Source organism: Podarcis vaucheri, assembly GCF_965113315.1.
Source record: "Podarcis vaucheri genome assembly, chromosome: 14".
NCBI lineage: Eukaryota > Metazoa > Chordata > Lepidosauria > Squamata > Lacertidae > Podarcis > Podarcis vaucheri.
The window spans coordinates 35,818,860-35,846,652 of record NC_138752.1 but is presented as its reverse complement, the minus strand read 5'-3'; the positions used below and the strand labels follow the sequence as shown (position 1 = coordinate 35,846,652).

At 46.3% G+C, this 27,793-nt stretch overlaps 2 protein-coding genes across 6 annotated transcripts in view; one reads left to right on the top strand and one right to left on the bottom strand.

The window, feature by feature from the left end:
- The window catches only part of UBN1 (ubinuclein 1), a 29,521-nt gene extending 24,771 nt beyond the window's left edge, over positions 1-4,750 (top strand). For all 4 annotated transcript variants that reach the window (XM_082199063.1, XM_082199066.1, XM_082199064.1 and 1 more), the window contains one exon: positions 2,043-4,750. In XM_082199063.1, coding sequence (XP_082055189.1) covers positions 2,043-2,095 — 53 coding nt within the window. In that variant the 3' untranslated portion in view covers positions 2,096-4,750. The remainder of the gene's footprint in view (positions 1-2,042) is intronic.
- A 1,088-nt stretch (positions 4,751-5,838) lies between these two features.
- Positions 5,839-27,793, bottom strand: part of PPL (periplakin) — a 49,837-nt gene continuing 27,882 nt past the window's right edge. The window contains exons 5-22 of one of the 2 annotated variants that reach the window (XM_082199034.1): positions 25,905-26,030; positions 24,744-24,785; positions 23,715-23,876; positions 22,286-22,393; positions 22,041-22,136; positions 18,741-18,863; positions 18,438-18,584; positions 17,528-17,679; positions 17,081-17,178; positions 16,159-16,316; positions 15,076-15,254; positions 14,354-14,492; positions 13,147-13,340; positions 12,295-12,445; positions 11,675-11,758; positions 11,399-11,515; positions 10,463-10,555; positions 5,839-9,841 (exon numbers count right to left, since the gene is read on the bottom strand). In XM_082199034.1, the coding sequence (XP_082055160.1) occupies positions 7,178-9,841; positions 10,463-10,555; positions 11,399-11,515; positions 11,675-11,758; positions 12,295-12,445; positions 13,147-13,340; positions 14,354-14,492; positions 15,076-15,254; positions 16,159-16,316; positions 17,081-17,178; positions 17,528-17,679; positions 18,438-18,584; positions 18,741-18,863; positions 22,041-22,136; positions 22,286-22,393; positions 23,715-23,876; positions 24,744-24,785; positions 25,905-26,030 (4,833 nt within the window). In that variant the 3' untranslated portion in view covers positions 5,839-7,177. The remainder of the gene's footprint in view (positions 9,842-10,462; positions 10,556-11,398; positions 11,516-11,674; positions 11,759-12,294; positions 12,446-13,146; positions 13,341-14,353; positions 14,493-15,075; positions 15,255-16,158; positions 16,317-17,080; positions 17,179-17,527; positions 17,680-18,437; positions 18,585-18,740; positions 18,864-22,040; positions 22,137-22,285; positions 22,394-23,714; positions 23,877-24,743; positions 24,786-25,904; positions 26,031-27,793) is intronic. The other variant, XM_082199035.1, reaches the window with a different exon arrangement.

The following is a 27,793-nucleotide window of genomic DNA, read 5'->3' as shown; positions in this document are numbered from 1 at the left end:
CCCCCCTCCCTGCTAATTAATTTATTGCTTGTTTTTATTGCAAAGTTGTTGCTAATAACTTGTGGTGGTGATGCTGCTGCTGCTGCTACTTCTGTTTGTTGCAGGGGGGGGTTGTGCTGCTGTGTTGTGTATTTTAAATTGTGATGTTTTAATTCCTTTGGATCTTGTGGAGAACATAGGAAGCTGCCTTCGTTCAGTCAGACCATTGGTCTACACTGGCGGGCAGAGGCTCTTCAAAGTTTCAGGAGAGGTTGAAATAAAAAAATTCCTTCCAGTAGCACCTTAAAGACCAACTAAGTTAGTTCTTGGTATGAGCTTTCGTGTGCATGCACACTTCTTCAGATACACTGTGTATCTGAAGAAGTGTGCATGCACACGAAAGCTCATACCAAGAACTAACTTAGTTGGTCTTTAAGGTGCTACTGGAAGGAATTTTTTTATTTTGACTATGGCAGGCCAACACGGCTACCTATCTGTATCAGGAGAGGTTGGTGATTGAGGCTGGAACTTTCTGGATGCAAAGCAGATGTCGTGCTAATGAGCTCCAACCCTTCATTCACTGCCTTGGGTATCTAACATACTCAGAGTGTAAAAATAGCATTTACATTGCTTAGGAACACTTCACTGCACAGTAACAATACTTCAGATAACAGCACAGAGTGCAGTTATTATTAGCTTTTCTTCAAAAGCTCAAAACACTCGGGGTGGCTGAATTTCAGCGAATCCTTAGCCAGGCCTTCAGGAACTTCCTCAAGTAGCGGGGTTGCTACTTTGTTGTTTTTAACTCGGAGTAAAAATATTCCTCTCTTGGGAGACCCACATTCAGGAACCCTTTCCCAAAGGAAATCCACCTCATTGCTTTCCAGTGGCCAGGGGAATAGCACGTATTGGTGCAGGAGTTTTTGAGGTCTCCTGGATGCGATTGGATGGGTAGATAGCTGAAGCTTTGTAAGCTGACCTTGATGAAGCATGCTTTGGAATATGTTCCAGAGCCGGGGTAGGGGAACTGTGGCCCCCTAGATGTTCCAGGACCCTAACTCCCACCATCCCTGACTATGAGCCTTGCTGGCTGGGGTTGATGGAAATTTGAGTCCAGCAACCTCCATTCCTCCTCTAGAGGATGGGTTTTGCTGTCTTGCTTGAGGTCTACAGGCTGAACTTTGCAAGTGTGCATCACACAGAGTGCTGTGCCAAATAGCAACCTGCAAAGGAGCTGCCACAGGGAGAACTCTCTCTTTTTGCCTCCGCTGCTGTGCTTTTGTCTTAGTCTACACCTGTAGTGCAACATGGTCATAGAATGGACTGTTAGTGCTTGGCACATTTAAATTTTATTTTTTTACAGCATTTATTGAAGAGGGGTTGTAGCCTCCCTGTTGTGTGAAAGGGTTTGCTTTTACTTAGCACAGTATGCCATCCCTTCACCTGTATAAGGAGCACAGTGCATTGTACCATCCTGGAACTCTACAGATTTTGTCACCACATTTTGCTGCATGTTTAAGACAAATCACCCATAACTCATCAGTACTTGATTACACCAGTGATGCACTATTGTGAACCAGGCTTACTCACCAACCATACGTGATATCAAGAAGAGTCTTGGGTGTGTTTTTACCTGCCCACAAGACCCAGGATGAGAGAGAACTTAGCTAGGGGAACCTAAACCTTTGTTGTGCACATTCATTAGAGCATGGGAACATGGGTACCATGTTTTCCTTCTTCCCTACTATCCGTCTTCCTCTTCTTTGGTCCCTGCCAAATGCTTGAGAAAGCCTTACTGTCCCATGATGCAGTACAAAGGACAGCAAGGCCCAAGCTGTAATCATTTGAGGATCCAATTCTGTTTACGGAACTTCAGTTTTTCAGTCACAGGTTTTTTTCAGACTGCAGTGATCATCCCTTCCTGTCTGTCAATGTCTCTATTAATTAAACTCTTTAGTAGCTTATGGCTAGTAACACTTGCTAATCGTTTGGTAAACTAAATGTTTGGAGCTTCCACTGCTGGGGCGGGGACAGTAATAGTTCTTCTTTTGCATCTCTTTCAGATACAGCTCAGCTGCATGGTAAAGGGTCCAATGTACAGCCACGGAAATTGTGACAGTTCGAAAGTTGAGGACATGACAAGCCCTGATAGGGACTTGCAGAATGAAGCCACGGACGCAAGGTGCCCTTTCTCCCCACCCCCCGTTCCTTTTTGAATGGAGTTGATCTGGAGGTTCCTTCTCTGTTTGGACCAGTCCCTTTCCACAGGGATCTGTGCCTCGCACTAAGAAAGGAAGCACTTAACTGGTGCCATTCTGGCAGCTGCCCTGGCTTCACATACTTCAGGCACCAGAGTGGGAGGGAGAGATGCAGGCAGGGCTCTAGAAGCTGAGCACGACAACCCAAGCCCTTCTTGTCACATACCTCTGAATCCAGTTTCTCACTCCTTGATTTTCCAGTGGACTATGTGAAGGTGCTTGGACATACCTGCTTTGGGTTTACTTGGCTGGCTTAAGCTAATCAAAGAGTGATAGTCACAAGTGGTTCCTCCCCCCCCCCTTTTTGGTACCTGTAATAAAGCTATGCTGACGTCAGCCAAGAAGATCCACCTTCCTCTGTGGCATCTTTTGTAAAGTCAATCAGCTCATTGGTCTTCTCAGAAGAACAGAGACTTGTGAGGCCTTGAGATGCATTCATGAACACTAGCATTCTGATCTTTTTGTGTTGCTTCTCTGCCTTTTATTTTCTGGTATGGTCAATCCTGCCCTTTTCCCTGCCCTGTCATTACCACTGAATGCATAGGATTGGACAAGTCCCCTTTCTTTCCCAGCATGTCATTGTGTATAGCAAAGCTGTAATTCCAGTGCCTTTTATGGTGGAGCAAGAGTGCAAAACATTTCAAGCTCTTTTTGTGTGGGCTCTCTCTTTTGTTGTTGTTTTTCCCCCCTCAAAAATTCTTAGCTGTATTTAAGACGTGTTGGGCTTTATTTGATAAGAGCTTTCTTTTCTGGAGTTATACACTACTTTCTGGACTGGACCTTGTGGAGTTGCCTAGTGCCAAGCAGAGTACAAAATAGATATTGATCACTAGGTGTGGAGTATGTGGACCTGAGTTTCCCCAAAAGCAGGGATGGGGAACCTGTGGTCTACCTGAAGATGATGGACTGCAAACCCCATTGTTCATGACCGTTGGCTATCCTGGTTGGGGATGGTGGGAGTGAGAGGGCCACAGATACTCCATCCCTGCCCTAAAGCTGTTTCCCCGGACTCAGATTTCAGCAGGTGTTCTGTAAGCAAGGTGAGATCTAGAGCTCTACTTTTGCTCTACTGGAGGATAGAGTTCTGCATACCGGTGCACAGAGACATGGGTGTGTGAAGCTGGCCCTCTGTAGGACTACTGGGTTGCGGACCATTATCTATTTGGAGATGCTGTGCTAGCACCAGCATGATAATGGAACCATTGTATTCTGGTGACAGGGCAGTTCCCTCTGAGAACCTTTCCTGTGCAATCACTGGAAATTGGGCTTGACCCTCTTCATTTAAGAGCTTGCTCAGGCTTTTCTAAGAAGCTTGGTGGCTAAGCTCTTATGTGGAGGTCTGGGGAGTAGTGTAGGCTCATCAGGGCCAGCGCCAACCCAACCAGGGCTCTTTGCTGGAAAGTGAAAGTGGTTGTGCATCAGAGCTGTCATAAATACCTTGCTTTGAGGAGGTGACTGACAGCTCAGTTGGTCAGTGGGTAATTTGTGTAAGAGAACCAGGAAGGGGTGGGGGCTGAAGGACTAACTAAACCTTCCCCCTCTTCACTTGACCTTTTTGTCCCAGCATGCTGCTTGCCCTGGGGAAAAAAGAAGTTATGAGAAACATTGCCACAAAGAGGGGCACATATGGCAATCCCTGTGAAAAGAGGCTTGCTGGAGCAAGCGACCTCTTCTGTTCCTGGAAGGCCATAGACCAGGTTGGGGCCAGTGGCTGTCAAACAAAAACTGTTCATAATAAACCACATGGCTCCTCAAGGTACTCCCTTCCCTTCAGAGCCCTACATTGGATGGTTCTTCCTTGGTATCAGAAAGCTCTTGATCCTCTAAGTGGTGTGAGCCCCATTGTTTTAAAAAAAGAGAAAGAAAATAAATCACAATGAGTTCTGCTTGGATTATGACCAAATTTGGAGCCAACGTCATTCCTTCAACATGCCTGTTTTGAAGTCCAAGTAAATATGGACATAAACCCTAATTAATTTGTACATCTCCCCAACAAAATGAATTGGATAATGTCAAGCTTATTTATGAAAATATATCCATTATTTCCATGAGAAAATAAGAATAATAAAAACTCTAGGTTGTAGTAACAGAGCCAAAGACCAAATGTTAAGGTTGCCAGTTTTGAAGCACAGACATTTGTAATAGATGGGCGTGTTTTTTGTTTTTGCTTTTTCTGGTCAGGCCTCAATCCTGCTGGGTGCTAATTACCTCTTGTGAGAACTGTTTTATCATTTCGACAGGATTGAGGCCTTCTTGAGCTACTTGCAATTCACCTCTTGTTGCTCTCCCTTGAAAGCTTCTGTTGTCAAAAGCTACCTGTGCATTTGCAGTGGCTGGAGCAGAAACTTCTTGTTTTAGAAAGAAATCTCATGAAGCCTCTTGCCTCAGGGAAATGTTATTTCTTCCCCCTCCTCCTTCCCCGCCTTTTCTTTTGCATTGAACAGTGAGAGAACTTAATCAAACAGAGCCATGGCAGGGCAGGGTCTATCAGCGTTTGGTTGGGACAAGAACAAGAGCACTGGGGTCTCTCTCTCTCTCTCTCTCTCTCTCTCTGCCTTGGCTTTGACCCTTTTGGGAGATTTTTGTTTATGGTGGGCATGTGCACCACCAGATGGCACTTAAAAACTTAGAAAAGCAGCGTCTTTGAGTGTGGGAAGAGCTGCAATTTATTTTTGTGTGTGTTGTGGGTGGGTGGGGGCAGGGGCCTTTCTAGGTAATGAGGAAGATGGAGGAGACGTTTAAAATGGCTAATCTTGTATACAGCAGCTGAATAAAATTGTTTTCCAGTTTCCAAATTGCTGTTTTCGTTCTCTTTATTTTCAAAGAAGGGGCAAAGAGGTGACCATAACTCAGTGGCAGAGCAGCCACTTTGCCTGCAGAAAGTCTGTGGGTCCATTCTTGGCATCTCCAAGCAGGGTGGGGAAAAGACTCTTGTCTGGAACCCTGAAAATCTGCTGCTAGTAAGTACCAATAATCCTGAGACAGATAGGTCCAGTAGTCTGTCTCAGCATAAGACAGCTTCTCATGTTCCCATACCTGAGACTCTGCCAGTTAGAGTAGATGAGCAAATAGTTTGACCTGTTATAAGGCTGTTTCCTTTGAGCTATGTTGGGAATGCAGCATGGCTGTTTTGTTTTTTAAGCTTTCTGGAGGCTTAAGAAAATTCTGTCTCCCATCCCCAAACCATACTGCCAGCCATCTTGGTATTTATGTGTGGGGCTGCTTGTTTTGAATTATTTTAAATTCTGCAGCCTGTGTGCATTGTGCACAATTTATTTTGTTTCTGTTGTCTGGTAGAGGGACTGTGAGCTAGTCAGGCCCTTGGATCCTGGCAGTTCTACTGAGCCTGGAGATTGCACTAGGCCCATGACCTCAGAAGAAACTAGCAGGTGAGATGACAGTCTCCATCCTTTTTCTGCACCTGCTTGGATTTGTGAAACACAGCCTGTCTATACAAACTGTGAAAATGCCAACGTTCTCCACTTTATATGTCCTTTTACAAACAGTGGTGTACATACCAGATGCAGTGAGACGCCCTGCATATCGTATCTTTTATGTGAACAAATGAAATGGCAAATATTAAATGGGAGGAAATCATCAGTTTAGATTGCTGCAGAGTATTTTTTCATTTATTTGGGTGCATAAATAAAATTTCCCATTCCCTTCTACAATGCATACTTTGAGAATTCATACAGTCAAATAACAACTAAGCAAACACCAGCACAAATATCATAAGTACCCACTGTTCCATTCTAACAGTGACAATGGAATGAGAGGCACTTTTGGGGATTGTTAACTGCAGCATCCTCTATTTAACCTCCTTTCCTTTTTAAGGACTGGAGCTTCCCTACACAAGTATGACCCGAAAGATAAGCAGGTCGCTCTAAACATACACACACATATCGTTTACTGTCTCAGTTACACAATGATACTCACTATCTTAGACTACGTACTAGAGTCTGACAGTTTATTATGTAGAAAGGAGTTGCACTGTGCCTAAGTGTCATCTTATGCTGAAGTTTCTACAAATGTATTCAATGATCACAGCATAGCATTGAACAGCGTCTGCCTTTAGACTGATATTCTTCGCAGTAGCTGGTTACTGGGTCTCCACTGGTGAGTTTATTCTTCCTTTGGCTTTATTAGTATTGTCTTTAAATAACATCCAGGAGTAAAAACCAATTCCTGTGGTAACAATATATGCATATAGTACTTTAGAGTGCTCAGAGTTTCACATACACTCAGCTGTCCTTACAACAGCCCTGTAAGATAATGCTAGTGTTTCTCCACACATTGCAGAGATGAGGGTTAGTCAATGTGATGCCTTCCTGAAGTTGTTGAACTACAGCTCCCATTGTTGCTGGCCACTGGCCATGCTGGCGGGGAGTTGAGAGTTCAACAACATCTGAAGTGCACTAGATTTGCTACTCCTAGGTGAAGGGGCTTAGGGGGGAAATGGCTTACCAAATGAGTTCAAGATTAAGTTGAGATTCAGATGAGATTTCACAAGTGTTCAGCTATCACTCTTAACTACTTCACTAAGGGAATGTGTTGGTAGAGACCACATGAGCTTGGAAAGCCAAGCTGGAGAGCTCTCATTCAAAAATAGCACTGGGTAATCATTTGATTTCTACCCACTCCCTGCCACCCCAGTGCACAGAGGGGTTTGCCACTGACTGGCGGGGTCAAAAGTAACATGCAGCTTTGGCAAATTGGAGTATTGGCCTGGGGTGGCAAGTCATAAATATTTTTGATAAAAGCAAGTAAGTGCAGCTTAAAAGCACCCTAACGTTGGAGAACAGGCACTAGGTTTGGGGAATATACACCTATTGGAAGCAACAGGTAGTAGAAGTCCAAGTTTGTAACATTCGGTACAGCTCTAGACCAGCTGCTTAAGAATAGTTCTTTTTTTAAAAAAAGCAACATCTCTCTTGAAGCAGCTATTTCTGTCCAGACACCAAGACAGCCAGCTCCTGGATGGACAACTCCTTGTTGAGGTAACTGTCGTACTGAGCCATGGTTAACCTTCCGCTCTTCAAGGCATCTTCAATTGAGAACTTCTTCCCTGACTTCCTGTCAAGGATTACTGAAGATTCGCCACTTGGCCCTTTCATTGTGATCTCTTCCCAGTCGCATTCTTGGCTCTTCAGTTTGACGTACAAGCTCCACTCAATAAGCCCGAACCTGTGGGCTTCTTCTGGTGACATCTCTTTCCCAGTGTCTGGATCAATGACCACAATGGAACGTCTCAAGTGATTTTCTCTCTGCTCCCTCTTGATAGCTACTGTCTGAAGACGGTTTTGAAGCTGTTCAATCTCGTTGTCTTTGTCTTGAGATAACCTCTTCAGATCATCCAGCTCTCTCTCCAAAGCCTGGAACCGGGAGTCTAGGTTCACACCGCTGTCCACCTGTGACATGTTTCTTAAATCCCGGGTTTCTGTTACTGTGAGTTCAATCTCCGATTGCAACCTCCGCATCTCCAACAGAAGGTTTTGCTTTTCCAGATGCAGCTTGTGGTTTTCCTCCCTCAAAAAGTCCAGCTCCTTGGAAGATTTGGAGTTGTTGAATTCCACTTCTGACAACTTGGCCTCTAGCCTGTTGATGTCCGTGTCTAGTTCCATCTTCCGCCGGCTTTCCTCCTCCAGGTTGTTCTTCAGCTTCTGAATCTCGTATTCAGTGTCTCCTTTCTCCACTTGGATGCTCTCAGAGAAGACTACTTTCTCCTTGACTTCCATCTTTTCCAGTGCCTGCAGTTTCTTCTGCAGGGCTTCCAACTCGGCCTGCAGGACTTGCCTCCTATGTTTTTCTTCCTCCAGCTCCAGCTTAAGCAGAGCATGCTCTTTCTCCTGCTGCGGATCTTGTTGGAGGATCACCTTCTGTTTCACGGTTACTCTCTCTGTTGTCTCCTTCACCTGCTCCTCCAGCTCGCTCAGCCTGATCTTCAGCCTCTGCACCTCCAGCTCTGCCTCCCGCCGTGCCTGCCTCTCTTTCTCCAGCTCATCCAGCTGGCGCTCCAGCTCCGACCTCCTCCGCTGCAGCTTGCGCATTTCGTTTCGGAGTGAGTCAATCTGCTGCAGCTCATTCTCTATGCTCTGTGAGAAGGAGCTGACCTCTGCTTTCAAAGCAGGGTCCTGCTCTAGTTTTACCACTTCCTGCTGCACCACCTTCTCCCTCACCTGAGAGAGCTCCTCCTCCTTCTGTCTGATCTTCTCATCCTGCAACTTCCTCTCCCTTTCCAGGTCCAGGTGCTTCTTCTGCTCTTCAGCCAGCTGAGCTCTCAGGGACTCCACTTCTTCTCTCGTTTGGGGGTCTTCCCGGTACTGCAGCACCTCCTGCACCACTTCCTTTGTCTGGACTTGAGGCTTGGCATCTTTCAGGGTCTGAATTTCTTGCTTCAGCTGATAGATCTCAAGATCCGCCCTCTCAATTGCTCTGGTCCGGTCCACAATCTCGTCCCTGAGAGACTGAAGCTCCATCTCAGTCTCTGGGTCAGCCTTGTATTTTATAACCTCCTTGATAACCTCTTGCACTTCCACCAGGGGCCCTCTTTTCTTCAGGGCAGCCAGTTCATTCTGGCAAGTTTTCAGCTGCTCTTCCCCACCCCGGCATCTCCTTTCCTGCTCCACCAGTTCTAGGCGAAGGTTAGCCACTTCGCTTTCAGCCTTGGGGTCTGGACGGACAATCTCCCGGACTTTCTCCTGGACAATCACTTTGGCATTCTCCTCTTCCAGAGCCTGGATTTGCCTGAGTAGCTCTGCTTTCTCCCTCTCATTGGAGCGGCCTTTGGCCTTCTCGTCTTCATACTGCCGTCGCAGCTCGCTCACTTCCCTTTCTGTTGCTAGGTCCTTCTCCACTTTCAGCACCTCCTTGACAGTGATCTTGCCCTCGGCCATTGCCCGCTCTTTCTCCAGCCGCTTCAGTTTGTCTTGCAAGAAGCGAAGCTCTTCCTCTTGCTGCTTCCGCAGTGTACTCTCCCTGTGTTTGTTCTCCTGCAGCTGCTGATACTCTGTCTCCAGCTGGGGGTCGTTCTGCAGCTTCACTACTTCTTTTTCCATCACTTTCTCCTGCTCCTTGTTCTTCTCATTGGAAAGAGCATCCACCTGGTGGCGCAGGAGAGCCATCTCATTCTGACGGTTCCCTTCCTGCCTCTTGAGATCCTCCAGCTCTTCTTTCAACTTCAGGATTTCCTCTGCCTGTGCCTTATCCGGCTCAATACGGAGGACTTCCTTGACCACATACTCCTGCCCACCTTCCCTCCTCTCATGCTCCAGGGTTCGCAGCTTGAGTTTCAGGACCTCCAGTTCGTCGTGCAAGTTTTGGTTCTTGCGTTGTTCTTCTGCCAGGTTCTGCTGCATCTTGTGAAAACTCTCATCGAGTGCTGGGTCAGGCACTTTCTTCAACACTTCCTTCTTGACCACGGTCTCCTGTGGCTTCTGGTTCTGCAGGAGGAGGATGTTTTCCTGGATGACCTTGATCTCTGCCTCCAGCTGCTGTCGGCGCTGGCTCTCATCGTCCAGCTCCTTCCTTAACTTCCAGACTTCCTCAAGCGGCCTCTCAAACGTGTTGGTCTGAGCAGACTCCTGCATCACCTGGACCTCTGGCTGCTGCCCAAAAAGAAAAAAATGATGAGTTGCTATAGCTGGAGCATCATTTGTCATTCCCTCCACCCTCTAATCAAAGACAAATGTTGCCAGATAGAAACTCTTTTCAAAGCTGCTAGCATCCTATGCATGTTACTTCTGAGTCTGGCTGTCTTTGAAGGAGCTGCTTCCCAAGTACAGGGCTGGGGAACCTCTAGCCCTTGAGATGTTGCTGGAGTCCCAACTCCCACCCTCCCATGCCATATTAGCTGGGGCTGATGGGTACGGAGAGCCAGTCTTAAGCTACAATCGTAATTAGAAATCCCACTATATTCAGTAAGTGTGTGTAGGAATGCAGCCTTAGTCTGCCACCCCCTCTTTTTCAAAAGCCTCGCTGGCATGTTCTGTTAAGTGATGATGGAACCCTTCCCTGCCATCTGCACGGGCATATTCTCATTAAAAATTGGCATGCAGAGTTGGGATGTTTTCTCACAAAACAGCTCTGTAACTTGCAGCCAGCTAGGATTCTCTGCCTGTATTAAGTCTGCACCCCAGCCTATGTGCATCTTCTTCCTCTTTCCAGAGTTCTGCCTATGTAGCTAGAACAGTGAGAAGCAAATTAAAGCCTAAGCTTCTCACACTCACTTGTCTCAAGAGATTCTGGGCAAACTCCAGGTTCTGCAGCCTCTGCTTATTGACAGCATTCACCTCTGTGAACTTTGCAGCCAGGAGAGCTTCCTAAGAATGGAAAGAAGAAATGAGGTTAACAAAAGGTATTAAGAACATAAGAAGAGCCATGCTGAATCAGGCCAATGGGCCATCTACTCTTATATTCCTGTTCTTAGAATAGCTAAACCAGATGCCTATGGGAAGCCCATAAGCAGGACCTGAGCTCTGCAGGAACCAATTTTCAGGCTAGATAAAAGAAGCTGACAACCTCCTTCCATGCTTCTGGGGAGTTGGCAACTGTGGTCATTGATGGGGTTTTGGACAAGGGAGGAAGCATTCAGAGGGGTATTTCTGCAGTCAAGCAAGTTTTGGTTGATGCACCGCCCAACAAGGCCTCTGGGCACCCAGGAGAGATCAGTGTCTTCCACCCAGTGCCTCTCAGCCTTGATCATTCCCCATCAAATGTCTGAGATGGAGGCCTAGTCATACAGTGGAGTCAGGACACCCTTCCTTTGTCGGAAGCGACACTGGTTGTGGTTTGGCAGAGCTGAGGCAAGAACGCAAACTGTTGAGACAAATCCAAGAATGGACCCAAGATGGTGTCAAGCCACAGAGCCAACTGCTGTTTCCTTCAGGGTGAATATAGAACGTACATAAATCTTCCTTGTACGGAGCCACAGGTACATCTTGCGAAGTATTGCCTACGCTGACTCACAGTGGCGCCCCAGGGTTTCAGGCAGGGTTCTCTCCTAGCCCTATCTGGCAATATCAGGGATTGAACCTGGGGGCTTCTGCATGCAAAGCAGACACTTGGCCACTGAGCTATGGACCTTCAACATGAAAAATATTGAAATACTGCCTAGAGGAGCCACTTAGACCGTGGCAGAGGGCTTGTCAAATACCAGCAAGTACCTCTTCTTTCACTTTAGCGGCTGGAGACTGGATTCTAGGTCTCTTACTCATGAAGCCATTGCGACCATTTTCCAGGTCAAGGATGGATCTCAGCTTCTCTGCTTCAAGTTCGTAGTCCTGCAGAGGGGAGGGTGATGAAAATCTACTTACAGAGAACCAGTCACAGTTCCATAGTACATCTCCTCTGAGATGGGGTTGTTTTCTTTCTGTAAGCAACCCTTTTAGCCACACAGGTGGCTGCTTCTCTGAGCCACACCCATGTCCCACCATCCTCACCTTCACTGCTTGCTGATACTGTTGAGCCTCGGCGGAAACTTTCTGAACATCTTGCTCTTTGCTGGCAATTTCCCCCAGCAGGGCCTGCAGAAACAGATCAAGTAGAAAACGTGAAACAGCAAGAAGCCAATGAATATACCATCTTTTAGATCAGGATAGCTAATGTGGTCCTACTAGATGTTTCTGGGTTACATCTCCCATTATCTCTGGTCTCATCAGGTCTTCCCAGAGCAGTCGGGTTGCCATAAGGCAGATGGGCCGCTGGGCAGCAAGTTTGGGGGTGGGCAGAAGAAGACAACACAGATGAGAGTCTCCACAAGTTTAATTGAGGCTGTTAAACTCTGTGTAAACCCTGATTACCCGTGCAGCTGCAAGCGGCAGGGTGTGGGAAGGAGATGATGCAGACCATGTTCTCTACCTGCATCATTTAAAACCCTAATTAAACATTAGGGCTGTGCAAGACCTCTGATTTCATTTGGGGTCCAGTCCAGATCAGAGCCAGATTAGGATCACAGTCCTACTGCATAATCAGCTTATCACAGGGTGCAGGGGAATCGGACAAGAAAGCTGGATGAACTCTGAAGCTCCTTCCAACTCTTACGATACTGTTCTATGATTACCTGTTGGTTCTTCAGCTTGGTTTCCACTTGAGTGACATTGTCGGTTTCTTGAGGCTCATAGTTGGGCACATTACAAAGGAACTGGTTCAGGTTGTTGTAGCCACTGCGATAGTTGGAGTAGGACAATTTTGCTTTCTGCAACATCTGAGATCTGTGAAGGGAAGCAGAACAATACTTGCTTGGGATGGACATTAGCAGAAATGTCACAGTGCCGTTAACTGTAACACCCTCCTAGTAGACCAATGGTTCCCAATTGGTGGTCTGTGGATCACAGAGGGTCCACAGTATATACACCAGTCAACTGTCCAGGACATTGCATGGGGGGTGTATGCGCTCGTGTGAGACTGTGGCAACCAAAAACACACAGGTCATGTGACTTGTGCAGGACTGCGGCCTGGAAGACATGCATCCCAGTTTTGCACAGGAACATGTTGAAGGGTTCACATAACAAAAACTACCAGAGAGATATAGCAACATTTTCAAAAGTAGTCAGTGTCTTGGCTTTTGAAAAACGGGGGGTCTGCAGTACTTAGCTAATTGGGAACCACTGCCCTAGTCTAAACTAGACTAAATATATGACGAATTTGGATGAACTCTCCCGTTTTATAGCAAAAAAGTCTACATTTATCTGCTTCCTTTAATGCAGCTCTCAGTTGCAGCTCCCATTTGTATGTATTAACCACCATCCGTTTTGAGAGCCTCCAGGGATGGGGAGTACGCAAACAGCTAAAACATCCTCTGCAAGATAACCTGGTGACACAGGATTGGGGAAAGAGGGGTTTGGACATTCCTTCTCCTGCTTCTATTGCCAGGGCTTCATTCACCCCCTCTTTCTTCCGCTCACAGCCTGACCTGTGATCTATTTGCTTGTTGAGGTTGCCGAACCGCTGGTTGAGCTTATGGAGTTCAGCTTCCTGGCGCTCGATGTCCGGACAGTGCTCTTGGAACTGGCTGGCCAGGGCATTGGAGCACTTCTTGGCTTTCTGAAGATCCTGCTCTGCCACGCTCAGCAAAGGCTGGTGGGCCTGCAATTCAGAACCCAGTGCCTGGAAAAAAGTTGGGGGAGGGGAGGGGAATGGATAATCAAGTATTTTAAATGATGTTAACATTTTTACCCTACCTTTCTAGGACAGCCTCACAAAGATTTAAATCTGTCACAGTACAAATGAAAACACAAGCCTCAACAATAAAACAAAAGACAAAAAGCAAGAAAGCAGCATCATACAAATTTGCCAGGAGCCAGCAAATGACATGATGTCATCCCAAGTTCTATGTAAAAAACACCCACCAGGTTTAAAGCAGGGTGGGGTCTTAGGAGCCCATTTAAAAGCAGGCAAAGAGGTTTTAATTGTATGGATTTTATGTCCTGTCTTTGAGGGGACAGGACTAAGTAACCCTGGCAGCAGCCATATTTTCCCTATTTAAGTCCCCTTTGGAGTGATGGAATTTCATCAAGCCCTGTTGGGGTTTGGGGGTGGGCTCTCTCTATGTTTACTTGAAGGTACAGGATAGCAAGGAATCCCATGGGCTAGCCACTCAGCCTGTGTGTGGCTGGATAGTGCTATTTTAGAGTGTTTAAAGCAAATGTGTGGCACCTATAGCCCTCCAGATGTTGCTGAACTACAATTCCCATCATCCCTCACTATTGGTCTAGCTTGCTGTAGTTCAACAACATCTGGAGGGCCGTAAGTCCCCCAGCCCTAGTTTAAAGAAAAAAAGAAAGGGGAACAGAGGCAGTGTGCAACCCTGCAGGTCCTACTTTTGACTGTGTTTTAAACCCGCTGGATTGTGGATTCTGAAGCGAACCAGTGATCCAGTTCAGGTCATGATTCCACCCAGATTGGATCAGGTGAATCCACTTTGGAATCTGAGCCAGGTGGATTCCTCCTCCATCTCTTATCACAGCTGAAGCAGACCCCCTCTCCCTTGTCCCTTCAGCCAGAGATGGGACAATAGGATGACCTCAGAAACTGTACTGACTGGTGATTGTCCAGATACATTTGGGCCGTTTAGCAGCACTGCTGTTATTTTGAAAGCCCCACTGAAAGCGAGGACTCACCAGCAGCTCTTCTCTCTTGCGCTCCAGGGCACCTGTGTCCTCTGGAATAGTGTCCTCAATGGCCAACTTGTTCTCGTAGCCAGAAATCAGGTCCCTCCCTTGCTGCAGACTCTTCTCAAGGCGATTGGCAACATCCACTCTGTACAAGACAGACAAAAGCAGCTCTTCAAATAAACACAGCTTTACAGACATGGATACCCCTTCAGGCAGAAGAAGCAGACGGGGTTCTGTGCACATGGATGGATGCTATGATTTCGCAGGAGCACAGAATATATGCAGTGTGTGGTATTAGGCAAAGGAGTCGGCGTCTGGAAAACCTCGTCTTTTGTCTAGTGTTCATGGTTGCAATGCATTGTAAGCTATTTCGGATATTCCCTCAGCAGCCAGAGAGATGGCTGAAAAAGATTTTTAATGGGTTGGGTGGGCTCCTTCCAGGCCCTGAATACTGGCCGTCCCCCATGACCAGCAAAGCCAGAATAAATTATGCAAAATAAGAAATATGCTAATTTCCTGTTCATGATTTATACAGGTTGCACGCAGAGCAGGTGTTCTACTACTGAGCTGCAGCTCATCCTCCAAAAGCAGGTGCACCATATGGAGGTGCTTACCAAGAGTTCAAACAGGTGAGCCAAGCTACCAAAAGGACACAAAGATCAAGAGCAGGTGGTGAAATTTCATGTTCCCTTTCCAAAGCGACTCAGAGAAGCTGTACAGACACCTACTTCTCCTGAGCGGCGCCAAGCAGCTGGATGACATGGTTGTATTTGTTGTTTGTCTCTTCTGCCTTGTTCTTTAGCAGGGAGGCACTTCCTGTGTCTGGCACGGACTCTATGAAGGTTTCACACTCCTGGATCCTGCGTGCTTTCTCAGGTTCAATACGCCGGACCTCATTGGTGATGTTCTGCAAAGGGGAGAGAGGTGGGCAGCAGATGAGAAGCAAGCATGGCACTGCCCCTCTGCTGTCTGTGCCGGGAACAGCTGAGTTCTTGAGCCAGAATCCTCCTGGGCTGCAAAGTAGGGGGAGATGGGTCCATAACTCTGGACACAACTCATAGCATCCTGCCCGGCTCATTATTAGGGATGGGAGGAACTCAGTTTGAGCACTCAATTTCTCTCTTTTTAAATCTTAAATACAGTTCCCCACATTTTGGCAGTAATTTGAGATTAAAAAAGAAATTCTCATGAAAACTCTTCAGCATTTTGGTGCAGTGGTGAGGATTTCCTACAAGATCTTTCACAAGCCAAAGGCCAAGCAGCCCTTTCCCAACAGCCTTTGATCCTTTCTTCCACTAGCCTGCTTTCAGCCATGTATGGTTGAAATTGTGCAAGTCAGATGCATGTAAGATGCAGGTTCACTGTTTTCTCCACCTGTGGGTTTCATCACTATTGAGAATAAAGATTTTATAAAGTCTTAGATCCAGCATCCTGTTCCCACTGTGAACAACCAGCTGTCCTTGGGAAGCCAACAAGCAGGACCTGGGTTCAATAGCACCCTCCCCCCTTGCGATTCACTGGTATTCATAGTCATCCGCCCTCCAACAGTGGAAGGAGAACATAGCTTTGTCTTCCCCCATAAATTTGTCTAACCCTCTTTAAAAGCTGCCCATGTTAGTGGCAATCACTACATCTTGTGGGAATGAAGGCTGCACCTCTTCCTCCCATGCCACGTTCCTATCTTAAGGGCAGGTTTCTATATGCATTCAACAATTATATCCCCCTTACCTGTGATTTACAATGGCATGAACAACCAATTGCCATTCCATCAACTCACTGCAGAATAGCATTGGGGGAGAGAGAGACTTTACCTTAAGATCCTTGGATCGCTCCGCGCTGTCCTGCACTGCCCGGCTTTGCTCTAGCGGCGGCCGCAGGTTTGCAGTGATGGCTTTCTCTTGCTTATCCAGCTCACTGTTCACTTTCTCCAGCCCCGCCAGCAGCTGTCGCCCCTGGACTGATGCTGCATCTGAGGCGAAAAACAACAACAACAACAGCAGGTGGAGCAGAAGGTTTTATGTTTGGATCCCTGGTCAGCAAGTACATTTGCTGGGAGAAGTGGAGAAATAGTGGCTAAGGCCCTTAGACTATCCCAACAAGGGGCATTCTCACAAACTGTGCTGCTAAGGAGGCTAATATTGTGATGTCACTTTTCTAACATATTTCAAAGCGGCACGGTACAATCCCATCTTACCCACATTTAACTTGTGCGATTTCAGCCTCATGTGGCTGAATGCCAGCTGGTTGAAATTGTGCCAATTAAAGGCACACAATGTGCACTTTTAAACTCTCCGCCTTGCTTATTGGGCAAGGCCTGCTCACCAAGCCAGCTACGGAAAAGTAAGGGTGCTCACGTGGGGGTGGTTTGAGCATAAGTGCTTTTGTGTATACGCAGAACCCTTGGAACTGAACCCCTGCATAAGATGCAGTCATATTGAATTCACATTTCCCCCGAATCACACCAAAATGTATCTTCTGCATGGAAAGCACAGATTCTGCTACTGAACTATGACCCTCCACACAACCATATTAATAAAGAGATCTCTGCACATACATTTGCATAATATACAGTAAATAGATCACAGAATTCTAATTCAGGTTTCCAGAATTGCAGCATTTTTTGGTGCATAGCTGCTGAATTTGAACTCATTCACTGCTTGTGATGAACTAATGGCCCTTTTATTTTAAATGTGGAACTCAAGCATTCCCCCAGGCATGGTGTGGGACACCTACCTCCAATGCTGTCTGCCTTCAGCCCATCATATCGCTGCTGCAGAAGGCCCTTGGTGCCAGCTATCTTCTGTTTCACGCTCTGATACTGACCGGTGATGCTGTGGGACAAGAAGAGATTGAGCCAGTTGCGCAAATAGTGGGGAATGTGAAGCACTTTCATGCTTAAAATGAATGTGGAAATAGACAAAAGGAAGGCCTCTGTCTGAACCATCAAAGGACTGCTTGGCACTGGCATTGTTACTGCTACTATTAATACAATTTATGACAATTAAAAACATAAAGCATGGCATAAAACATGGAGGAAAGAGAGAATGCATTACAACAAAAACCCAGCAATAAGCTGCAAAACAAACAGAAGCAAAACAGACCAACGATAGACAGCAACTCCATCCTAATCTGTCAAATGGCTGGTTCGTGTCAACACAATCTGGATCAGGGAGCACTTACTTGTCAGCGTGAGCCAGCGATTCAGGATCTGTCGGGGGGATCATGAAGCAGACGCCAGGGGCGCTGATTGCATTTCCTGCGCTGTCGGTAACTTCCCAGATGTCACCACTGTTCTTGTGCAGGGTGTATCTGGCTCCACGAGAGATCTGGCACTGGGGTAGAAAGAGTTCAGGATAAGCACTCGTATCATTTCTCCCACCCCCCAGTAGTCCCAAGAGCGCATGCTTTGCCCTGGTACCACTGGTTAAAAGGGGGTCTTTTAGCCAGTGGCTGGAAAGACCTTTCCCTGAGACCAGACAAACACTGACAGTCAGAAGAAACAAAGCTTGGCTCTACAGATGAAAGGGCTGGTTCAAAGGTTGGGAACCTTCAGCCTATAGACCAAATATAGCCCACCAGACCTCCTAATTTGGCCAGGTCCACCTGCTCCACACCTGACTTATAACTTCAGGTAGATGTTGATGTGGCTTCAAATAAACAACCAGGAACTTAAAGTGAGCTTCTGGCTGTTCCTTTGCTGGAGCAAGGATCGTTTCCCCCATGAATGACAGTGGGAAGGAAAGTCCACTTAACTCCAATAGTATTGAACAATTTCCATTGAAAATGCTGCTAAAATGGAGCTCCGCCTCCCCCCCTTGTTTTAGCAGCAGTCTCAATACCATACTGGAAGATTTTCTCCAATAGACACACATTTTTGGTTAGAGAACTGCATTGCAAAATTCAGAGAAGTATGAATTTCAAAGGATACTGACATTTCAGTTGGGTAATTGTTTCAGAAAATGCAAGCCAGGTATGGTCTCATTCAAATGTGTACCCAAGTATATCCCCTACCCTACCTGAATTTACCAGGCAGATCTTTTGCCCGTTGCGCCATCCTGTGATGAGCAGAAGGGGCAACATGGCTTCTTACCCGCTCACTTTCATAGTCACAAAGCGCTTCCACTGGGATGGGCTTAAGCGGGGTCTCCCGGCGGAACTTCAGAGGGAGCACCTGCTGGCTGCGCTTCTGCAGGGACTTCACCACATCATCATACTTGTCCAAGGCCTTCTCCTGGTCCTGGTGAAGACAAGGCAAAATCCTGATGCACCAGGGAAGAGACGATCAAGGCAGACAATGGGATATGGATAAAGCTGTGCTGGCCAAAAGCAGAGGGGCAGGGCCATAGCTCAGTGTGACGTGCAGCTGCAGTCAACTCTCACACTCAATACTTGCCTCCAGCTCCCTCAGCAAAGATTCAATCTGGTATCGATCCTTGAAATCCGGGCTGTATTTCTGGTCCAGGTCTGTGTCCACTTTCCTGAGAAGGTCCTGGGCATCCTTAGCATCTTTTTGGAACTGTTTGGGGTGGGAAGCAACTCAAAAAAGTCAAGGGATCCTCTTTGAGACAGAAAAACAATGTACTGCACCCTCACAACATGACTGTCACAAAGGGGTGTGGACACTTTCCCCTCCCCCTCTCCCTGCAAGGCAATAATTCACTTGTTGGTAGAGTGGAGGAGAAGGAGGAGAAGCTACAGTCCCTGGCATGGGGGGTTCTAGAGAAATGAAATACTATTCTCTCTTCCACATCAGGGATGGGAGCCTGTGGTCCTCCAGATATTGCTGGATTACACCTCATGTCTTCCCTGACCATCCGCCATGTTAGCTGGGGCTTATGGGAGTTGGTTCCAGCCCTATCTTAAACAAAATAGATTCAGGGATGACTGAATCTATCAATTTTGGTCCTCTATCTCTTTTTTCCAACCTTAAATTTAGTTCTCTGGATTTCTGCAGCTATTTGTGATTTTTTTAAAACAACAACAACGTGAGCATTTTAGTGTGAATTTTTCCTAATCAACACATTTCCGTATACAATTTTGACAAATGTACATATTTTTGCAAGGCAATTTCTCCAATATAATGCATTTTTGCTTTTGTTCTTTCTCTAACAGGTGCAGTTTTAAGCACACTTTTCTGTAATCTATGCATTTTTGAACACACTGGTTGGTAGGAACCACACTGCAAAATTCAGAGAACTGCGACATTGAAGGAAATCCAGTTTGTGTATTCAGGAACTGTGAATTAAAATGCAAACCTAAATTTTCCCCCATCCCTTCTTCTGCCACCCTTCCCCACCCTCCCCATATTCATTTTATGAAGGGTTATGTTTCAATTGTTTATGATTGTCTGATGTTTATTTTGTGATTGGAAACTGCCCTGGGATCTGAATGTATATGTTGAATGTCAGCCTACAAACAACAAATAAAATGAGTTTGGGACAGGGAGGTTCAGGCTGGATTAGCAATGGCATCACCACTGTTTGTGCTTTGTTTCTTTTAGGGTTTGGGGATTTATGTATTTTAAAAAAACAGGAAGTGGGTGACAACCTGCAAAAGAGGACAAGCTTTTCTCCCACCTCTGTGAAAAGCACCAATCTATCCCAGTGTATCCCAATCACCCCTTCAGTGTAACTATTAAAGAGACTGTTGTCCCTTTCATCTGGTCACATAGGAACATAAGAGAAAGGAAGCTGTCTTGTACAACATCGAACCTTTGTCCATCTAGCTCAGTATTGTCTACATTGACCTGTCCAGGATTTCGGGCAGCGTTCTATCCCAGCCCTACCTGCAGAAGGTGCTCTGCCACTATGCTATAGTGCTCTGCCACTATGCTATAGTCTTTCGCACCCTAAAGACAAAAGCGGGAGCCTGCATAGGAGTGTTTTAAAGGACCCCCCCCCCACAGTTGTGTGTGGGCCTCTTGCCTAAAATTCAAGTAGTCAAAAACTACTACTCCTACTACAGTCAACCAGAGAAAAATGAAGGGCAGCAAAATATTACCTGCTAACTAGGGAAATCTCCAAGCAAAGAGACAAGCCTGCTTTTGCCCCGAGGACAATCGGAGCACAGAATCTGGGAGCCTCTGCCTTTCTGAGCCACCTGCAGAAGGCAGATGCCTGCTTGATCAGTAACACCTGACAGCAAAGAAGTTCAGGAAAGAGTGACGAAGGGGGGTAAAACAGGTCGGGCAAGATTGTTTTCTCACTAGCTCCTTCGGCTGTTTCCCATACAAGCAAGCATTGCAGCACACAACGTGGGTACCTCCTTGCTTAACACGAAGCTGTGCTAGACAAACTGTCTGGCAGGACAGCTTGCTATTTGATTATCAGGAAAGCCACCTCCCTGCTGTCCTCCCCTGCAAATGACAACATCTGACTCACTTGCTCAGAACAAATCCCTGGGCTCAGAAGTGTGTGCCCTTTGCACCAGGCCCTGGGTGGTGGATCTCAGGGTTTGTGGGGTGGGGAAAACAAAGCATATCCTTCAAGGCTGAAATCTTCCCACAGCTGCTCTATGGGACAACCAGGCCTCTGGGCCTCCAACACTGCCACTAATTGTTCCATTTACAGCCACCTATCTCATCGCTCCCTTAGTGCTGCCATGCTGGTGGAAGCAGAGACACAATGGAGCATGTTTGGGGAAATCTCAAGGATTGTAGAAATACCCCCCCCTTAAAAAAACCTTAAATAAGGGTTGCAAGAAGTTTTGTGAGGAGTATTAATAGAAATATTGTAAAAATGGACAAGGGGGAGGATGGTCTGTTAAGAGATGCAAAGGCAATATAAAGTTAAGAAATGCATAAGAAGTGGTTAAAACGGTGGATCATCAGAGGTGCTGAGGGAAGTCTAAAAAGATTGTATAAGTGATAAGTTTTGTGGTACATTTTATAATTTATATGTTAAAATTAATAAAAAATATTATAAAAAAAACTTAAGTAAGGTGGGGGAAATCCCTCCCTCCTCTAAAAACACCCCCCCCCAAAAAAAAAAAAACACCCGAGGACTGAGCATGCCCAGTGATCACCAGGGGTCATGGAATGTTGAATATCAGCTGGAAAAGAAAAACAGAAAACTGAGCAAGGGGACAGTTCACAGAAGTGTCGCCCAACCTTTTTGGAGCAGCAGTGGTCACATCTAGAAATATGAGCAAATTTCAGGAGACTACCACAATCAGCCTTCTCCCCCCCCCCATTGGAGGTTTTTTCCTTCCTGATCTAAATCATTTAAGTCAACCACACTCAAGCCAGCCACTGCCAAAAGGTAAAATAAAAGACAACTGGGCCCCTCAAAATGAAGTCTTCACAGGTACCAGGTAAAGCACAAGGGGGCACAAAAGTAGGGATACTAGGGATTCTCTTTGGAGTAGATCCACTGTGTTGGATTCAATGCAAGTTCCACTCCGCAATCCCACTGAAATTAATAGGCATGACTGACTCAGGTCCTTCCATGGGTCTACTCCAAGTAAGACTTAGCTGAGTATAGCCCACTGAAATTAATGGACCTAAATTAGTCTTAGATTCTAGCAAGTCTTCTCTGAGTATGACCAACTCCAATTGGGGTTTACAGTATCCTGAAGGAAGTTGGTTGGTTGGTTGGTTGAGATCCTGAATGGGAGCCATCTTGCTAGAGGGCAAAGATGCACTGCTGCATTTTCTGACAGTCCCTCCTTCTAAGTGTCCCCAATGGAAAGGTACCTGGTGATAGTCCTCCATGAACTTGAGGTGACTCTCCTCACAGATAAGCAAGTTGAGGTACTCCTTCCAGTCAGCGTGGACTGCCTCGATGTGAGCCTGCAAGCAAGAGGATAGCGGGTAATGCTTAGTAGGTCACAGAAGGGCGGTGGCGGGGAGACATCTCTCAGGGACCAAGAGAGACTCTGATAGGGGACCAGCTGGGGGTGGAGAAAGGATCTCATGCGCATGACAGCAGCCAAACTCACCTCAATGGGGATCTTCCCAGGGTGACTTTGGGCCAGTAGCTTATTGCCGTCCTCGTGCAGCTTGTTGATCGCTCCCTCTTTTTCTTCCAAATTCCGGTTGATGAAATTCTAAAGGGAGAAGGAAGGAAGCAGAGACGTTACCATCTTATGTCTCGGCGGTCCACAACCCAGTCGGGCAGAGTGGTCTAGGGGGATCCAGCACCCATTACTATTTCCGCAGCAGGGCCCCTGTCTCTACCATGCTTAGAGGCACTCAGTCAGCATGAAAGGGGAGCTTTTTAGCCTCTATATGCTCCCAACACTAAGCATTGAGGAACACTGAAAACACAAGGGGCTTCAGTTTCAACTAAGTTCTCTTCTGTACAATGGAACTTCAAGGAAAAGACGGATATTGGAGCAGTCCAAAGCATTTCCCCATGTACAGGCACAGGAAATTATTAGATTCAGGTGAAAGGCAACACATGGAGATCTGCATTGATGGTTGCAGTGCATCCTTGGTTATTATTATTGCGTAGTCTTTGAAGGTTGTGGCTGTGACTATCATGAAGAGACTGACACTTCTGAATTTCCTTCTAACACTATTGCTGTGACTCTCAGCAGGTCAAGGAAACATTGGTTTCAACCCCATTCCACACAGGGCCTTTAGTTGGATCGAGGTCGTTGGAGTTTACAAAGCTTCTCTCCACAGGTTACCTCTTCTGTCTCCTTGCCAGGTTTATTTTCCTTAATTGAATTTATAAATAAATATGGGTGAGAGCCGGTGTTCATCGTATTGAGAGGAGACCCATTCAAATTTATGGATCTGCTCTGAGGACGACTTAGTTGGCTGTCACCCAATGTAAGTAACACTTAAAAGAGTTTTGTATCTAACAGTCATACCCAGAGTAGACCCACTGAAGGAAGTGGGTCTAGTCTGAAAATCAGGTAGTTGGATACAAACCAGAGTAGCAAAGGCAGGTCCCAATCCTGAGCAGTTTACAGTCTAAAATTATGCAATACAATTAGCCACAACAATATCACCACCAACACCATTTATCTAACACCTGTGTACACACTACCTTTAAAGCATATGTGAAACGCATTCTTTCCCAAAGGATTCTGAGCACTGAGTTTACCCTTCACATATTTACAATTCTCAGCAACCCTTAACAAACTAGGGGGCCCAGACTTTTGTGAGGGGGAAAATGGGCTTTGGATGTGCTTTTAAAGTATAGTGTGTACAAAGGGTTTGTGATGTCTTAAGATGTACAGATCAGATTAGTTCATACTGGAATTCACGATGATTACCACCTCCTTTAATATATTTCTGCCCTTCAGCTTTGATTCAGGCTGAATAATTCAGATCCAAATGCCAGAATGCGTTTTCCACACAGATCTCAAAGTCAAACTGCCTCCTGAGGGGGGGATAAGCTCTGGGGAGAAAATGTACCTCATACTGGCGCCGGCGGCTTGGGTAGTCGAGGTTACGGTCGCTCCAGTCAAACTGCATCCTGTCTTTGGCCTGCTGATCTAGCCAGTAGAGCTTGTTGGTGCAGCGCTGCATGTAATCCTGGAGCGAGTTCAAATCCTGCTGCCTCTGTTGGGATCCTGACTGCAAGCAGAGAGGGAGTTTTGTTAACCATCAAGGCTTGGAGATTGGGAATCACAGAAAGCAAGTTGAGAGAGGGCTAAGTCTACTGTGAAATACATAACTTGTGCACTCCTGTCTCCTGGTGTCAAGATTCTAGACCACATTGAGTTGGGAATGGGAGGGGCAGGGAAGGAATAGCAGTGAAAGTATCTTGTGCACTTTGCCAAGCTCTGATCAAAGTAAGGAACAACAGAGAGCACTCCCAGGATATGACTCAAAGGGCCCTTAAATGCTTATTGACGCTGATCAAGGCTTCATGTGCTGAGATACGGTTTAGGGGGGTGTTGTTGGACGGGTTGTTATTGATATTATTTTGTGCATCTTTAATTTTATATCTTATGATTTGTGTGGACATTTTCAATTTGGTTGCATACTTTTCGATGTTTTATTGTTTATGAGTACTTTTGTTATGTTTATAATTATGTAATTTTTTTCATGTTGTAAGTCGCCTTGAGTACGTTTTGAGCTATGGAAAGGTGGCACGTATGCAGGAATCCTCCTCAGAGCTGTCTTAATTCAGATGGGGCATAGCATGCCAACCAAGGTCTCAGCCACACCATACATGTAACACACACGTAAATCATATGGCTTCCTCCAAAGAGTCCTGGGAACTGTAGTTCACAGCCCTCACAGAGCTACAGTTCCCAGCACTCTTAACAAACCAAAGTTCTCATGACTCTCTGAGGGAAGCTGTGTACATTAAATATGCTCTGTATATGGTATGAACAGGACCCAAGAGTCTCCTCACATCACCTCTGACCCGCTTGGATGTACCAAAGTTAGTCCCTGATCTTTCGAGAACGGAAAATAAAAAGAACAAGGTCTTACCAGCAGTTTCTGATATTTCACCTGGAGCCCACTCATATATTCCTGGAAACAAACAAAGAGAAGATGAACAAAAGATAGGACAAGGCCCCCAACAGAGGGTGTTACCACACTTCCCAAAGCAAACACACTTGCTACCTGCATGCAGCTTTTAATCAAATGACCAATCGATAACTGGGAAAGAGGCGATTTGCATCCCCCAAGAGGGTACTGGGTTCTGTCTAATTCCTTTCTTTTTCTTTTTGCTCTTCTTGCCAAAATCAGTGAGTCTTTGGGAAGGGCAGGGGGGGAAATGATGGAGGGGAGCAGATTAAGCCTTTGTGCTGGGGGTTAGCTACCCTGATTTGTGTATTAGATCTTTCCTCCAGTGATCCTATACCAAGGAAATCCTCTTCTCTCTCGTCTGGTTCTCTAACCACTACAACACATGGTCTTGCTGTGTTTGCTGTGGGAGACAGTTATAACACACGGCAAAAGTGTTTTGTTGAGTATTTATTTATTGGATTTGTATCCACCCTTCCTCCCGAAAGATCCCAGAGCAGCCAGCACATAAGCTTTATCTTAAGCATTCTAAAATAGTTAGAACATTATAAAAATAGATTAAGTAAACAGTAAATACAAATGTTTTTAAATACCTCCTGAAAATTAATAATAGTGAGACAGACACATCTCACTAGGGAAGGCATTCCACAAATGGGGAACCACCACTGGAAAGGCCCAACCGGGCAGCCCCTCATGGTGGCAGCCCCAACAAATAACCTCTCTCATTCAAATAGTAAAGCTTACAGAGTCTCTCATTTAAAGACTATGTAGGCTGTGGAGGAGAAAGGAGAGGAGGTAGAGTTAGGTAGGACAAAGTAACATCTGCAACACTTACTCAAACCCGCTACTCAAGGTGGTGTTGGCCCTTGAACTGTGTTTGAATCACTTTTTGAGAGATCCCTGAAGCTCCTGAACCTTTAGCTGGGGTACATCAGGCAGAAATCCAACAGGTTCAGCTTTCCTCATCATCGGAGCCCCTGTGACGGGGAAAAGCTACACCAGTTGGATTTCTCCTGTCACTGGTACAAGGCACAGGAACTGTGGAAAACCAATTCTATCCCTTCCCCTCCTCCTCCCCACCTGCCGAAGAACTGCAAAGCAGGCATTAGAAGCACATGATACCTTGTCACCTTCCTTGCTGATGTGCGGTCCTATAGCCATCACTTCATTATGGAAGATGTTGTGCTCCTCCACCTGACCGTTGACTGATGGCAAGTCAGTGCCGAAGCCCTTGCTGTTCAATATTTCCTAGTGGTAAAAGAAAAGGGGGAGGTTCCAGTCTTTCCTCCAAACTCCTGGCAAACAAAGCAGGCCAAGAACATAGCAGCACAGGAGGCTGCCTTATACAGAGTCAACCCATCAGCCTGTTTAGCTTACTATTGTCCACAGCCAATGTTCTTCAGCCTTGGACTCCCTAGATGTTGTTGCACTACACCTTCCATCATCTCTGACCATTGGCTAAGCTGGCTGGGGCTGATGGAAGTTGTAGTCCAACAATGCCTGGGAACCGAAGGCTGAAGACTCATCTACACCAGCATGCTGCAGACAGTTCTGTGCCAAAAATTCCTCCTGCATTTTGTAAAATATTCCTCATCAGAAATTGCACTTGGAAATTATCAAAGAGGACAGGGAAATCCTTATGGGTGGGATGTAGGGATTTTGTGGCATTTGCCTTATTTTTGAGATGGCAGGTGGATGCTGTTGAGAGTCCTTTCTGTTGTTCTACAAGCCATGTCTCTAGCAGTCTGCATTCTGCAGCCTTCCTGGGTGCCCACATTTCAATAAAGGTCATTTAATTAAACGATGTTCAATTAAAGGGAAGACAGGTAACTCTTCCCATAGGTTGTTTTTTCTTATTCTTCTTTTTCAAAACAGCAAGCACGGGCAGCCAGAGAGTTTGAAGTGCACTAGAGAAATGTTTATAGGGAAGGAAACAGAGACACCACCCTTGGCTACCTTGCAAATGAAAAGGCAAGAGTCTTGGGAACGAGGCAACAAATCACCAACCCCTTTTGGCGGGGCCAAAAATGTCTGTGAAACCAGAGGACAGATTTCAATGCAGCGCTACCTTCAGATATCCCAGTGATGGCTGGGGCTGATGGGAGCTGCCGTACAAAACATCTGGAGGGCACCAGCTTGGGGACAACTGGTCTACCCTGATTTGGCATGCACTGCAAAATTCAGCGAAGTGCAACTTCCAAAAAATGGCTGCATTTTAGCTTGCATCTTGTTTTGGAAAGAAGGTTCACCTTTTAATGCAAACTGAACTGAATGTGTCTCCCATCCCTAGATGCAAATATCTAGATTGCTGTCGCTGCTGTCTTTCCCTTCCTCCAAAACAAAACTGCCCTGTTTTAAGCCCACTTGTTGCAATTTTGCACAGGATGGCGCTGAGCCAAGATGCAGAAGGCTTCCTCCTGTGATGCTGGATAGCCGTGCCCTGCCCCTGGCAGAGGGAGGGAAGCTCCCGCCAGGCAGCCCAGAGACAGAACTGCAAAGCTAGCAGAACCTGGGCTGCTGCACAAAGCCTCTCATTAAGCCAAAAGCTAGGGGGCATCTCCAGCCAGCAGCCAGGGAGGATTTGGGGGGGATTTGCAACTGGAAGCTGACAAAGCAACTGGAAGAGGAGCAAAAATCAACAGCGGGGAAGAGATCTGGCAGCCTAAAGCTTTTATCTCTCTACCCCATTTTGTGAGCTGATTAACAGTGCCCAGGCACCTGACGAGTGGGGCAGGGGTAGGACTTTCATTCAAGACAACGGACACTGTGTGAGCTTTTCAGTACATTCACGGCTGGACTAGGGGTTGATGGAGACAGGTCCATCCAGATGAATGGGGGGCTGCCCCACCAACCTCAGTCTGCCCTCAGCCAGCCCCCACCTGTTTACCTACCTCCTTAATTACCAGTCCATGTGACAACATATCCTCCTCCTTAGTTTTAGTGTTAACCCTTGCAGAACTCAGCAGGGAGGAGGATGGGGCATTTGCTCTGTCTGTCATTGGCTCTAGCTC